At 48.8% G+C, this 15252-nt stretch overlaps 1 protein-coding gene across 6 annotated transcripts in view; it reads left to right on the top strand.

Annotated features, from left to right (window-relative positions):
* Positions 1-11397, top strand: part of FRMD4A (FERM domain containing 4A) — a 384064-nt gene extending 372667 nt beyond the window's left edge. For 5 of the 6 annotated variants that reach the window (XM_049814079.1, XM_049814080.1, XM_049814081.1 and 2 more), the window contains 3 exons: positions 1340-2199; positions 4726-4822; positions 8751-11397. In XM_049814079.1, coding sequence (XP_049670036.1) covers positions 1340-2199; positions 4726-4822; positions 8751-8853 — 1060 coding nt within the window. In that variant the 3' untranslated portion in view covers positions 8854-11397. Of the gene's footprint in view, positions 1-1339; positions 2200-4725; positions 4823-6594; positions 6667-8750 lie in introns of all 6 variants that reach the window. The other variant, XM_049814078.1, reaches the window with a different exon arrangement.
* Positions 11398-15252: the final 3855 nt, after the last annotated feature.

Raw genomic sequence — 15252 nt, 5'->3', positions numbered from 1 at the left:
CAGCCTGTATAAAGCAATCCACCTGAGGATCCAGGTGGCAGTGGAATAAGCCCAGGGTTGACAGAGGAAAGAGCTGAAGTGTGTAAGGGAGGTGATTTGATGTGTGTGGCCCAATTTGACTCTAATTTTCAGCAGGATTTCTACAAACCTGTCAGCTTCATTGCTGTTTTGCTCTTGTGGCAAACTCCATGGACACTGCAGGAAGCAGAACTGAGCCAAAGCTATGTGCTGTTAGGTATCCAGCCCTAAGGGGTAGTGCTAACATCATTTAGCTCAGCATAAATCAAGAGTCATGCCAACACGTCTGACTTGGGCAGACACTATATACGGCATTAAGGCCCTGGGTTAAGTTCATTACAAGTTTTTGGCTGGGAGTACCTTTCAAGAGTGCAATGTTTGTTAATACTGGAGCTGAGCAGCGTGAGAAACTAGCCTGGCACAGTGCTTGAGAAGTGGCCTTGACCGGGTAGGGGCCATTTGGGTGTTTGAAACAGCCATTGCTCAGTCGGTGGCTCATTCATGAGCTGTGTACCCTGGCCTTGGCTGTCTGTCATGCGGGTGTGTGACTCATCACAGGGTGTTCCTGCTCCTTGAATGGATGGTTGAAGCTCTCTGAACAACTGGGGTGAATAGAGACCACCCAGACTTGGCTGTGAATCGAGCCTTGTAAAACTTGCAATTCAGAGTGGTTGCCTGAAGGGCTGTCACCCACTGACAGTCTTAACACATGCTACCCATGGCTGAGCCCCAGTAAAAACTAGCTGCTTGACAGAGGTGACTTTTTCAAAGGCCAGTGGAGAAATCACTGCATTCTGGGCTAAGTACAGGCAGTCTGTCTGTCTCACAGCAGGTGGATTGTACCTGTGCAGAGCATTCACAAGCCACTTGCAAGGGAATCCCACCACCTTTGAGGCTAAGGTCTCAGGAGTTGCATAGCTGGAGCAAGGTGACCCTGGTAGCACAGGGATGGTGCTGATCCAAACAGCTCTGCCACAGGGCCACACCAGCAAAGCTGAGGCTTGAGGTCCCCAGGATTTGCCCTTCAGACTGGGTCCTTCCAAGGGTGGCAAGCCACAGAGGAATTGGGCTGGGCAAGGGTTTGTGTCCCACATGGTGCTGCAGACTGAACGCCACCACCAAGGAGACTGGAGAGGAACAGGACTAGGACCTAATCACCAGGTTGCTTTGCAGACAGCAGCCCCATGCAGTGCTGGAGGGGTCCAGGTTCTCAGTGCCCTCAGATTCCTTTGCCTGTGAAGCTGGCCTTGTGTGCAGGGGATGGGGGGAGTGCTTCGTCCTGTTGACTTACCAGCCTGGATTTTTTTCCTGGTACTTGCAGGTCAGTAGACATCAGCCCAACCAGACTGCACAGCTTAGCTCAGCACTTTAGACACCGGAGCTCCAGTTTGGAGTCACAAGGCAAGCTCCTCGGCTCAGAAAATGAGACGGGGAGTCCTGATTTCTACACCCCAAGGACTCGTAGCAGTAATGGCTCTGACCCCATGGACGACTGCTCTTCCTGCACCAGCCATTCCAGCTCTGAGCACTACTACCCAGCTCAGATGAACCCCAACTACTCCACCCTGGCAGAGGATTCCCCATCGAAAGCCAGAGAGCGGCAGAGGCAAAGGCACAAATCAGCGGGCAACCTGGTCTCTTCCAATTCAGGGAGTATGCCCAACCTGGCTGCAAGGAATGGGACGGGGCACCACCGTGTCTACCTGCACAGCCAGAGCCAGCCCTCTTCCCAGTACAGGATCAAAGAGTATCCCCTGTACATCGAGGGCAGCTCCACACCCGTGGTGGTGCGGAGCCTGGAGAACGACCAGGAGGGACACTACAGCGTGAAAGCACAATTCAAAACCTCCAACTCCTACACAGCGGGGGGGATGTTTAAGGAGAACTGGCACGGGGATGAAGTGGACTCGGTCAGGCTCACCCCATCCCGCTCCCAAATCATAAGGACTCCATCTCTGGGCAGGGAGGGCCATGAGAAAGGCTCGGGTAGGACTGCCGTGTCGGACGAGCTGCGGCTCTGGTACCAGCGGTCCACGGCCTCCCACAAGGAGCACAGCCGCCTCTCGCACACAAGCTCCACTTCCTCAGACAGCAGCTCCCAGTACAGCACATCTTCGCAAAGCACCTTTGTGGCACACAGCCGGGTCACGAGAATGCCTCAGATGTGTAAAGCAACATCAGGTGAGAGATGGTCCCAGGTAAAGGGGCGGGAGGGATGGGGGCTTCATGCAGCCCGGATTCATGCCAGGAATTGCAGCTCAGCTGGAAAGCAGTGCCAGACCATAGCATGTTATCTGGCCTTCACATGCTGCTCACCAAGCCTGTAGGCGTAACACTGGGGGCAAGCCTTGTCTGAGACACTCACGGGGTAAGAATTTTTTCCATGGAAGTCATCACTTTGCAATGATGGGCTCAAAAGACCGGGAGGGACTGAAGCCCCATTGTTGCCAGGTCTTTCCTCAGAGTGCAGTTGGGTTTTGGGTGATAGCACTAGGGGCCAAACGTGGAGAAACCATGGGGGGGTCACTCCTCGTAATCAAAGCAAGGGAGCAATGAAGCAAGTGGGGGCTGAGCACAGACTAGGAGAATGCATGTCCTCAGTGAAACACTAAAAGCATGAGAAAGGTTAAGTGGGGACCATCCCAGCTCCTCCACCCCCCCCCATGAAAATGTTTGAGCGATGACATCTTTGTGGAGTGCTGAGATTTGGGTTTCCCATGCAGCTCCAGTAGCTGTGCTGATAATATCCTGAAATTCAGAGCATTTAAGTTTGTGCAGTATTTTGACTATCATGTACAGAGCTTTGCACTCCCCTGTGTTGTTAATATTAAATGGTAAGAAAACAGTCGAATTCATTAAACTCAATGTTTAATGTGTTATGAAACAGTCCAAGGTTAAATATTTACTGGCCATTAGTCACCGCTAGACAAGCCAGTGTGCATAGATCAAGAATTTGCTAAAAACCTGAATCCAGCCCCACGGGGACAGGATTGCTGGTTAACGAGACTTTGCACTGTACCCATCCCCACTCCTCCACATGCATCGGCCTTGGTGTGGGAGACACCATTGCTCCGGCCTTGCTCGCCATAGGCTTTCACAGCCTCCATGAGCAGACCAGTGCATTGGACACCCGTGCTGGCTGTTGGCCTTCTGACATCCCAGCATGGCACCAGGTCCACAGTGACCACTACGCTGACACCAGTGCGGCTCTGTACTTGCTGCCAACGCCACCGTGGAGTCAGAGAGGCAGTTTGATACCAGGCTCTGTATGGGCCACCAGCAGCTGCCTGAGAAGAGGCTGATTTATGTGTGATGCCAACGCTTCTAGGAGGCCCAGATGTGGACCATGACACAATTGAGTAGCTGCTGGAACCGTCCTGTGTCTCCATATAAAAGTCTTTGATTAATGGGCATTTCTGTTCCACCCAGCAACAGAAAATGCTTGAATACTGGAAAGCTTTGCCTTGCTTAGCTTTGGAGACCATTCCAGTTCAGTTAGGTAATCGAGAACGGAAAATGGTGGGGTTGGGGGAGAACACGTAAAAACTGCTGTCAATCAGTCCATTCCCCCACCCAGCTGGGTCTTTAAATCTAAATGTGGTATCTGGGCAGCACAGTGGTAAGTGCTCAGTAATGACAGCTTGTGGTGACCAGTTGGCAGCATAGATTGGTTTTGTGTTCAGAGTCAGTTCCCAGTTACAGCTGTGGGAGGATACTGATCTTTGGGGCTGTTGGCTGTAAGGAGCAGATTAAAATTTGATTTTCCCTTGAAGTGTCATTTGGCAGTAGCTGAAGAATGTAACAGCACAGAAGGGGATGCCGGGTAGAAACATCCATCATTTTAGCTGAGTAGCCCTAGCTGATAGGTCTGCTGGACTTCACACTGTCCTTCAAAGAGGGTCATAATTCTAGGTATACATTAAATTTGGAGGGTCAACACTGTATGGACTTGAGGGAGGGGAAAGATCAGTCAGGTGGATTTCTTAGCTAGACTCTCACTGGGGAAGATCCCCCAAGAACCACTGCCAATGGTACATTTTCAGTTCAGCTTGCTCCTGTCTTCATTGAAGATAACCCTTCCTCTAGTCCCATAGTAATGGGGTCAGCAAAGCCCAACTTCAATTTATTACAGATGCACAGTTAAAAGGTAGTTGTAGATTTTGAAATCTTCAGAGCCATCTTCCTCCTTTGCACATGAAGCAGCGTACTTTTCCAGACTCTCACCAGTGCCAGCTCTGGCTCCTAGGGACACAGAGCATCTCCCAGCACCCCCAGAAGCAGGAGGCTGAGCCTGACAGGGTTTCTCCGGTTCAGATCCCGTGGAGATGCGCAGCCAGGCCTGCCAGTCCAGGCAGCAGCAAAACCGATTAGCTTTCATGATGGGAGAGGTGCGGTGTTTCCCAGGCAGGCTCAGGAGAATCCAGGTGGTTGCATTCAGCTGGAGGCCGGGCTGAAACAACACATTCCTTCAGAGCAGAGGACGGATCTGGCCTGTGACACGCAGCAGTGTCAGCAGTAGGCTGCCTGCTCCTGTGCTGCGTTAGGGCACAGCCATCCAGGAAAAGGATGAGGTCTGACTCCCAGGCTGTGTTTACCCACAGCCAGACAAGTTCCTGCTGGTCTGACAAGCTGATGCTTCTGAACCACCCTGACCCTTATGCCCTCACCTCACCAGTTATTTTTCTCCACCCTTTGGTTGTTTTTCAGCTGCCTTACCTCACAGCCAGAGGAGTTCAACACCGTCGAGTGAACTAGCAGCCACGCCGCCGAGCAGTCCCCACCACATTCTCACATGGCAGACTGGGTGAGTGTGGGATTGGGTTAGAGAATTCACCTCGCTCAGTGCTGGGGAGAAAAACCTCCCTGCACACAAGCAAAGGGAAAGCACAGGTGTGGGGAACGTTTTCCAGGTGCTCCATAGCCTACACCCACACAGCATTTCCAGCCTCCCACCTGAGGGCTAGTTTAGGCTGACCAAGACATGGCTGTGCCATCCGCACCCAGCAGCACTACTCCAAGCAGGATCTCAGATCCACAGGGAAAGAAGTCTTGCAGTTTCTTCCCACTTGGACAGTCTCCTTCCTCCAGTTTTCTGTAGGTCAAAAGAGCTGATCTTTTTTTTAGGAACCATCATGCTGGCTGTCCATTCCAAGGAGATCTTTGTTGTAAAGGCAAGGTTAGGTGCCTGCCATATTTGTGTGTGCAGCAACCACATGCTTCTGCTAGGTTTTCCCTAGCAATGCGTCTTAATGACTATTAAGTGCATCTTTTTTCAGCTACCACTGATTTAACATGCTTCGCCAAAGCATGAGTGAGTCATTACATGCAGGTAGCCATTACTCATGTAAATATAGTAATTGGATTCTTCGGCACCTCTTTGTGAGGCAGGGAGTTCCAGGAGTAAACAAAAAGCCTTTTGCAAGCTCCCATGGGTATTTTCTAGCCATCTCCTGTAATTCTGTCCTGCCACATGAAATAAAGATCATTTCCAGATCCTATCTAACTCAGCACATCCTAGATTTTTGCATCTAAATTGAGTTTGGTGAGATCAGCTAGAAAGTTTCAGACTACAGTCCTCAAAATACCACAGGCCCTAGAGGAGAAAAACAAATATGATCCCCAGAGTTGTGAATTGGGACCAGTAACTTTGCAAACATTTCACTGTGCAGCCACTGGAAACTCTCATGCTTTTTAATTTCTTCTGGTCATCTGTGACCACATTTGACCTCTGGTTTTACTCCAGCACTGCTCATGACTGCACTTTAAAATGGAGAGGAGGAGAACCATAACCACAACCCCCTTAGGCCTACCTTGGATTTTAAATTCACACATTTGACATCCAGCCTCACATGGTCTTTGCATGTGCTTCCAGCTTTAGAACAGGTCAATTTTCCTGGTCCCATTTCACAAAAAGTCAAGGGATTGCAAGATAGATAGGCAAAGTGGCAGCTATCTTTACTGTACACTGAAATTTCCACTGTTAAGGGTTTGAGTCCAAACTCAAATCTTGCTGTCAGTCTCCAACCCAATCCTAATCCTGTAAATATCTCCATGATGATCAGAAGTAAAACTGGTGAGCAGCCAGCTGAGAAATCTGTTTGGAAAATCCCCACTTTTCTTATATTTCCATTCAAGAAAACCCCCACACCCTGTCTCTCCTAGCAAAAATGCATCAAGCCAAATTCTCAGCTGGTGGAAGTGAAGTTGCCTAGATTTCTATCTTAGGCCCTGCACTAACAATCAGTGCAAAAAGAATTGGAGACAAATCAGCACTTATTTCATGCCTGAGCATAACACCCAAGGCGTATGTATAAATACAGTAGGAGCAGATAAAAGTTTGCCATCAGATGCACAACACAAACTCCCCCACTGCAGGAGCAGGCTGCACCCTCCCAGCACAACTCAAAAGATTGACAGTTCTCCCCAACATGTTTTTGTGTCACTAACTTTTTCTGAAGATGATTCACCAACTTGTTTCCCCACTGGATTAATAAGCTCGTAACAATGTCTGTGTCACTTCTTTTCTTTAACATTTCCTCTCTCCTCTTTCCTCCTTTTTTGCTCTCCTTTGTTCAGAGAAGCAACAGACAACTCACCCACTATGGATGAGTCTCAGTCTCCAACCCACCAAAGTACTGATGAATAGAGGTATAGTAAGGGAATGTTTTGTTCTTTCATCCTTCTGCCTTATAGTCCGTGAACACAGTGTGAATAACTGGCATCCCGCTGTCCCAGAGGAGCAGCCCTTTTAATTGTGTGCCTGTTTGTTTGGCAACAAGGCTTCCTTCAGCTCTTGGAAGAACAACTTGAAAGCATCTCAAAGCCCTCTCTGTGCCTTTTCAGCAAGTTTGTGGCTGTGGCACTTTCCCCTGTGAATAAGGGCTTGGGGCCAGCCTGCCCTGCATTCGTGCAGAGGTTGAATGGGCACAGAGAGCAGGCGGTAGCGGCAAATTTGTGGCTGGGGACGTTTCAAAGCAGTGTGGGCATAGTGCTGCAGGGAGAGTCTGGGAGCAGCGTGGCGGGGTGACGAGTTTGGGTAAACGGGGGCCTCGGAGGACCTGGACTGAGCTCCCGGCAGCGCTCCAGCCATGGCGCCACCGAGCACCCCTTTCTCCTCCTTCCCTACCACAGAGCAGAGCTGTGAAGCAGAGGCTGTTAGCAGCAGTGAGGTTTCATGGAACAAGGAGCAACCCTGGCCCTGTTCCTGTGGGAAGACAGAGGGGGAAGGGTGGAGGGAACAAAAAAACCCTCAGAGTATTTCTATTTTAATTAAACTGCTGTCACTGTCTGACACTCTCATTTGAATCTACAACCGTTCACAGCTGGCATCTGTCAAGTATTTCAAGCCCAGCTTTCTAGAGATAACCCATAAACCTCCGTACTGCAACACAGAGCTGGGAGAGAAAGGCTCTTTAACATGCAGATGCCGATGCCCTTGCTCAGGTTCCTCCCCGACACCATCCCAGGGAAGCCAGGTGGAAAACAGGGCAGAGGAAGCAGGAACTGCAGGACTGCATCAGGTGTGAGATCAGTCCTGCAGGGCGGGGAGGGAGCCAAGAAAGGAGTAGGAATCCCACAGTAAACAGACAGAAAACTTATCTCCTGCTTTTGGCCTCAAAACAGTCTCTAGTTTGGAAGCTGGTTAAAATCAAAGTGTGAGGCAGAGACATCAATTCTGAATATTACTACGCAGATAGAGCAGTCACTTTTCAAAATATCAACAAGATTTTGACCTCATTGTTTTCTTCTGGCAAGGAGCTCTGCAGGCTAAGCCAGAAGGTGACCCTGATCGGAGCTCTAAGATAAATAGCAAAGAAAATTCTCATAAACTGTCTCATCTGCTCTGTGCAAGCAGACAAAAAGCCATGCAGCAAAAGAAGCAGTAGCTTGTCAAGAGAGGTGCCATAAAATGAGGACTAGGCTACCTATGACAAAACATGGTCTTTTCCACATTGGACCTGGCACCCTCTCACTAGTTGATTCCTAGCTCATCCCTGGAAAGTCACGTAATGCTGGGATTGCCAGGTGATGCACGAGCCCCTGCCCAGAGCCCAAGTGCTACAAGAAAGCACCACCACCCTCCTCCTCCCACGGTCCCACTAGGTACTGCAGTCTATGGCCAGGAGGGCTGCTCTGCAGCCTTGCTCCCTGGAGAGCATTCTACTAAAAATCTCTTTACCCCAGCTTACTACCAGGCAGGAAAGCAAGACAGAGCCTGTTAGGCAGGGCAGAGCACTGCTGCTGTACGTGGGGAGGGAAGAGGCCGCACACGGAGAAAGCGGAGGCAGCTGCGGTACCACGGGTGGTGGGATGGACACAGCCGGTGGGGGTTGGCCGCAAGCTCTCACCCTCCAGCAGCTGCTCTGCTCTCTTGTAGCACATCCCACCAGCAGTGGGCTGAAAGCGCAGCAGTTCTGCCCATTGCTATTCTGGCATCCAAAACTTGGGGCATCCTGGCTGCAGAGAGGCTGCTGGACCTCGGCTCTCTCCTGCCTCCTCGCACCAGGCGGGTTACTGGGGCGAATGGGACTGCCGGGCAAGAGCAAACTGGGTCAAAGCCGGGTCCTGCGTGCTGAGCCCAGCCCAAATGTCAGCTCTGGGGGTACCTGCAGGATGCAGTGGGGTCTGCGAATATCCTGCATTCCTTCCCACCTGTAATATGATGTTTTACGCCCATGGCTGAACTTTCCAGGAGCCCTCGTTGTCCTAACAAAGTTTCCTTTCTCCTGCAGGAGCTACAACGATAGCTGTTTCCTGGATTCTCCCCTCTATCCAGAATTAGCAGATGTCCAGTGGTATGGGCAGGAAAAAGCCAAGCCTGGGACTCTAGTGTGAACCCCTGACCTCAAGTTAAATCACATCAATGCCATTCTGAGATCACCTCACTGCCTCTCATTTGCCTTACCCAGATGCACTGTCACCCAGCACCAGCTTCAACTCTAAGCACTTTTCTCACGATGCAATTCAAGACGACATTTACAGAACACTGGCCCTGAGACATCCACCACGACAGCGACGGACCGCAGCGCATCCCATTGCCAGACTGGTGCACATCCCTCCCACGGCCTGCAGGGCAGCGGGTACAGATGAGCAGCCATCTTAATAGTCAGTCGGCAATAGATTTTCCTTTGAAACGACGGAAGCCCTTCAAGGCTTACATCAAATCTTACTGTTCTGCAGCATGTAACAGCAGTAAGATTTCCATGACGTGCGATCTGAAGCCAACAGAGCATTAGTTTAAGGGGGGGGTGGGGGGTGTAAAATGGGACAAAGGCTGAAAAATGGATCTCGTAGTCCTGAAAGTGCATCTGTTATGAAACAGTAAAATCCCATCACTTCGAGAATGTGTCAGAGTCTTACAATCAGACCTGCACTGCCAAAGATCGCCACACCAACATCGGCAGGATGAGTTTGCTCAGCAAGTGCTAGCTACAAGAACATCGCTCTCATTTAACTCGATGGCAGACACGACCACCTCCTGTAAAACGGCACTTCCTTCTTCGCTTTGAGCCCACCTATATGGAAGTAAAATAACCCAATGTGCTGAAGCCACACTGGAGGTCTGGGCTGGTATCACAGCATTGCTGTCTACAAGCTACTATTAAACTGGACAAACAAGGTTTACAAAGGCATTATCTAAAGTGGAGGCAAGTACTGCTACTCACAGCATCTCTGTGGCTGGCACAGGTTGCACACCAATACCTAGAGAGGTTGGGGTTGCGTTGGTTGTTTTTTAGTGCTCTGATGAAGATAAAAATTGCCAAAAAAAACCATTTCTACAAACCAATATGGCCAATAAATTCCAATCAATTTCTGCACAAAGCGTTAACATGAAATCAAAGGGAAAGCACATCGCAATCTAAGTGACACGGTAAAGCTCCATTAACATATCTCTTCCACTCATCTTCCCTCCTTTAGCACCAGTGTAGCAAAGGGCTCGTCACCCCGTGTACTGCTGTGTGGGAGAACCGGTCTGTCGGGAAGAGGAAAAGCTCCGCAGTGGGGTTGAACAACCAGCAGACTAGGCAAATTTTCCCATTGCAAGAAGCGACCACAAGAAAGAGAAGCAACTAAATTAGGTGTTGGACACAAGCGAGAGCTGCCTGCTGATACCAAAAGGAATTGTACAAGAGCGTCATGGAAGGAGCTGCAAGTTTACATATACTTTTGAGCAATGCTTTATACATGTCAAGCCATGGAACTTTAAAAGGCCTCAAAGACACTTTTGTAACGAACAAGTGCACAATCTAGGTGGATGTTGAAGCTGGCACGTCTAGTCTTCATTGCGGTGCTATGCTGTTTTTATTGCCACTAGATGGGGGGAGGTACCCGGCCTTCCCCCGTTTGTGCGTGCAAATGATGATTTCCTATGGGAAAGGCATTAAAAGAAACGGCTGGAGGGGTTTACTTTGTGAAAAGCAGAAACTGAAGTTAGCTTTAGTTTAAGAAAAAAAAGAAAAAAGTGCGAGTGTGTGTGCGTGTGTGTGTTCCAAGAATAACAATAGCGTCTACCAGACAAAGTAGGGCAAAACGTTTAAAATTAAACACCACGACTTGGGGGGCTGCCACACCTTTTTGCATTAAGATTGCTGGAAAACTGCATTCCAGGCATTAAAAGAGAATGGGTTCTTCGTCGTTAGGCTTGGAAAGATTATGGGGTTTCTGACAATTAACACAAGCTGCTCATGCGAATACCTTTCTGCAACGCTTATTAGAAATGTTTGCTTCCGTTCTCTGCGCTTGCCTGGTGTGCTGCTGTCCCGCATCACCCTTAAGGCAGGGGAGGTGGCCTTGCAGAGATGAGGACAGCCATGGGCAGAAAGGCTGCTCTTTGTCCAGGGAAATCCACGGCAGAGCCAGGAGGGAAACCCTTCCATGTTCACACGAGGCATAAATTATCCCTCTTGAAGAAAAAAAAAAAAAAAAAGGCACACACTTTTTTATGCTGGCAAGGGTTTTTTAAAGGAAGCCATGCAAGCCTCGTGCTTCTGGACCTCCACAAGGAATCACTACAGGAGTACAACCCCCTTCGACAGCAATTGAAGCCTCGTAACCGCTTGCTGGAAGAACAGACAGCGGTGAGATTGCACCCTGTATCTGGATGTGCAAAATGCTTTTTTCACCATCTTCTTGTGCTTTGCGGTCTTTAACATGGGAATTATTTCAAGCTCCTAATTGGATTTTTAGCTGGATAAGAGATAGTACCGATTAGTGACATTCACTGATAAGATTTGGTAGCTAAAGTGAAAGGATTAAATAAGGACCAAATTAAGCAGTGACAAGTAATTTAGCCCACAGATTTTTAGGGGCTCTGAGCAACTGTCTGTTTTCTTTTTAATTTCCATGGTAAGTGGTTTTGGATTGTTTGTTTTGTTTTTTTTTTTTCTGTGTACCTTCTTTTAATTAAAAAGAATTCAACAACAGCGGCACTATGAGGCCTCTGGGCACTACAGGAAGAAACGTTAATTCCTCCAAGACCAGATCTGCAGTTTTGCAGCAAAGGTTAAAAGGTGGCAGCCCTGACTTCAAGAAAAAAAAAAAAAAAAAAAAAAAAAAATTGGTTAGCCTGAATTGCAGACAGGCTCGAGTAGAAAAAAAGCCTTCTAGAAACAGATTGAGTTTTGCTTTGTGTTCTGCTTTTCTGTTTTGCAATCAAGGCACACGTGAGCAGCCAGTCTGGTAGTAAAGACAGATTAAGTAAAACAGGTTTTACTGTTTAGCTCAATTCAATTAAACACAAATGTACATAAAATGTTAATCATAGGAGATTAACATATTTAAGTATAACATGAGGGGTATATACATAGCTATTATATACAAGCACTTGACTACCAACTTAACCCCTCCTTTACTTTTTTTATTTTTCAAGGCTCCATCTGACATAAAGCCACAATTGCGTTTGTAGTCTACGTGTCCGGCGCTCCCTCTGTTCAGGCAGGAGCCGGGTGTACGGTCTGTGCACCGGGCCGCGCCGGGAGGCAGGGTTTATTTTTAAATGATATTATATGCAGTCGAGTGTTGAAAATGTTGAAACAGTCCAATTTGTTTTCACTCTGTATTAGTTTTAGTTTCAGGCATAGCCGATCCCCATTCAGGTGCTATCAGATGACCAGTTACTGCTTAGTTAACTAGATGTAAAGTTTTACATATATATTAATGTCAATAGTTTTATTACAAGTTGTGTAAAATGGACTCTCTAGTTTAAAAAAAAGAAAAAAAAAAGAAAAAAATTAGGTCTCTCCTGAAATTGATTTTAGAGCATGGAAAATGATTTTACTGGATTCTGTTCAACTGTAATCAAGGAAAAAATATGTATGTTGTAGAAAAAGTTGCAGAATTAAAAAAGATCTGCTTTTAATTTATTCTTTTTGTATTAAGAATTTGTATAGTTACCTTTACATTTTGCAAAACGGTGTTGTCAACACTTCCTTATTAAAGCATTTTCAAATTGAAACCTTGCAGTGGTCTTTCCAGGAGGGCACAGGAGGGCCTGGGGCATCCTTACCCTGGCAACCGCACCACCACCTCTGCCAGACGCTCGGTCCAGATGTGCACGCGGCTGGCCGGAGTTTCCGGGAGGAAAATAATATTTATTTCTAGCACACACAACCTGAAGTAACTAGAATCAACGCTCGCTTATACAAGTAGGCTGCTAAGGAGCCAGGAGGCCCTTTGCAGCGATACCAAGGTCTGTAGGGCAGGCCTGAGGACCAGCACACTCACCCCGCCTGCTCCTCGGGTTAAATCCTGAAGAAACCCCCGTGTCCCTGGTTTAATCTCTGTTGCCAAGGCGGCAGCATCAAGAACCCACCCCGACAGACACTGCTTTAGCTCAGGAGGGGCCTTCCCCGGCAGCCCGGGGTTAGGAATGCCGCTTACTATCACCACATCCCCCCCCCCCGTGGGCAGCGGTTGACCCCCCACAGCCCCTCCACAACGGCCGGCAGTTTGGAACAGCCACGCGCTCTCCCCGTGGGACCTGTCCACACTTCTCAGCACCCAGCACTGTTGCTTCCCATTCTTCCCATTTAATCCCACTGTCCAGGGAGCTCCTTTCCACCTGGGCATCGTATCATCTACCCAATCCACACCCACCCCACCCCACCCCCGCCCAGCCCAAACCAGAGGGAACCACCAGTAGCACCAACCCAGAGCCAGGCGGCCACCCCCACCATCACCCAGCATCGCTGCGTGGGGGACAATCTTGCGCAGTAAATCCCCAAAAGTGTTTGGCATGGGACAAAACGGCAACGGTGAAGTTTTTCAGCCGTCCCCCTAACTCTGGGACTTTGGCTCGGATTTATTGCCAGTGGCTCCGATACTGCTGCAGGCACCTCTTCAACCTCTACAACACATCAGGAGCCAACAGCCCGCTCCAGATCCCACACCGGCACCAACAGCCCTGCGCCAGCCTTCGTGGAGGGCACCACGTACCCATCCCCGGGGCTGGGAGTTGGGGGGTGCTCTCCCCCCCGAGGGGTGAAGCCATTTACATCTCAACCATGGTCCATTCTTTGGGCAAGACTGGATCTACAATGGAGACAGTAACAGCAGCTAGCAGGAGGGGAACCCAGGTTCTCAAGCAAAATAAATTCCTCTCACATACATCTACCCTAAGAGCCTTTCCAGCAGTATAGACAAATAGCAAATGAGGAATTAAAGGCATTTAACTACCATCGGGCACGACAGCACCCATGTAAGGCAGATGTCACATATTTTGAGAGCATCACCTCGCACAGCCTCACAACAAACGGTGACCAGGGGCACTGGAGTCCAAAAACCACTCCAGACATCGCTATGGGGAACGCATGACTTCATCCCAAGGCTACGAGTCTTTGGATTCAGAGGAATTATTTCCGCCCAACGCAAGAATTATCAGAAATAAACATCTGGAGAAGCCCAGAGGAAAAAGTCTAAATCACTAAACTGAAACATACCCTCCCCACAAAAACTGTCAAGCAGCATGACAGCTGCGCCACACCCACTGTCCCTAAACTAGACTCGGGTGGGTTTTGGATTTTTTTGGCTAAAAGGCATTATTAACTATTTGATCACGGTCTGGTAGCTGTAATTTGGGGCCATCCAGCTGCAAAGAGCCTCCAATCGATGATGAAAAGCAGCTGCCGTAACAGTGTCCCCCCCAGCTTGCGATCTCCCGAGGACCGAAGCTGGCTCTCACGTGCCGGACAGCTGGAAACTCTTACACAGATATGCCGTGAGAAAGTACTTTTCAGTTCCTCGGTTCCCCGTGCAGCGCCATTCCATGAATTGCAAGGGGATAAAGTTCTTCCGTCATGGGATTCATTCAAGCAAGGCGGCTGTATTTCAGGGACTGTCAGCAAAGAGGCACATTGCTTAAATTACGTTCTTTAAAACCTGATCAGACTAAAACATTCCAACCCCAAATTCATGTCCCTACAGGAGGCGCATCCCCACTCAAACCGGTACTCAGGGTACCATTAAAACTCTCCTCAATAATAAGTTCTAAAGTGGGAGGGAAAAATCTATCTAATACTATTACAGATGCCCTGAGGAATCCAGTTCCCTCTAAAGCAGATGTTACTGCGCTCCTTAAACCATCCCCTGGTTACTCACTTGCTGCACTTTCCAGGGAAATAATAGCCCTTCTAGATGAGGGACAATATTGTCCCTCAATTATTTAAAGAGTTCAAAACTAAGGTCAGGGCGAAGATTTAGAAACAGCTCAGGAAACCAGCTGGGTGGGGAGAGGGATAAAGTTGCGGTGTTATAAATGTTTCCTGTTGTAATAATGCCTCTGAAGAATATCTGTATAGAGCACTGCACAAAAAAATCACCAGACACCACTGTTAATGAAACTCTTCCGTGCTCTTGACATCTGCCCAGTTTCTCCCCACAAATCCCTGTCTATTCCCCACAGGCCCCTCCCCCAACTGCCAGTTAGGTCTCGTCAGCCTCATTTTTAGTACTACTTCACCATTTAAGCTCTTGACATTTTCTCTGGGGCCAGACATTCCAGACTGAAAAACTCCTGTGTCCAAAGAGGCGCTTCAGAATCCAGAGAGTCTCCAGAAGAACCTGAAGTTCCTCAAGATACTTCTCCGAGCTCACTGCCAGCACAAATCCCCCAGCACCATGTCTCACTGTGCCACGGCACACTGTAAATACCCACGGAGACGGGTAACTCCTTCAGAAGAGGGCACCGGTTCCTGCTCTGCACTTCCAGTCGAGGTGAGGACTCAGACAAACCAATAC

Source organism: Accipiter gentilis, chromosome 11 (genome assembly GCF_929443795.1).
Source record: "Accipiter gentilis chromosome 11, bAccGen1.1, whole genome shotgun sequence".
Lineage (NCBI taxonomy): Eukaryota > Metazoa > Chordata > Aves > Accipitriformes > Accipitridae > Astur > Astur gentilis.
Note: the sequence above shows the minus strand (reverse complement) of the source record. Positions and strands in the feature narration are given on the sequence as shown.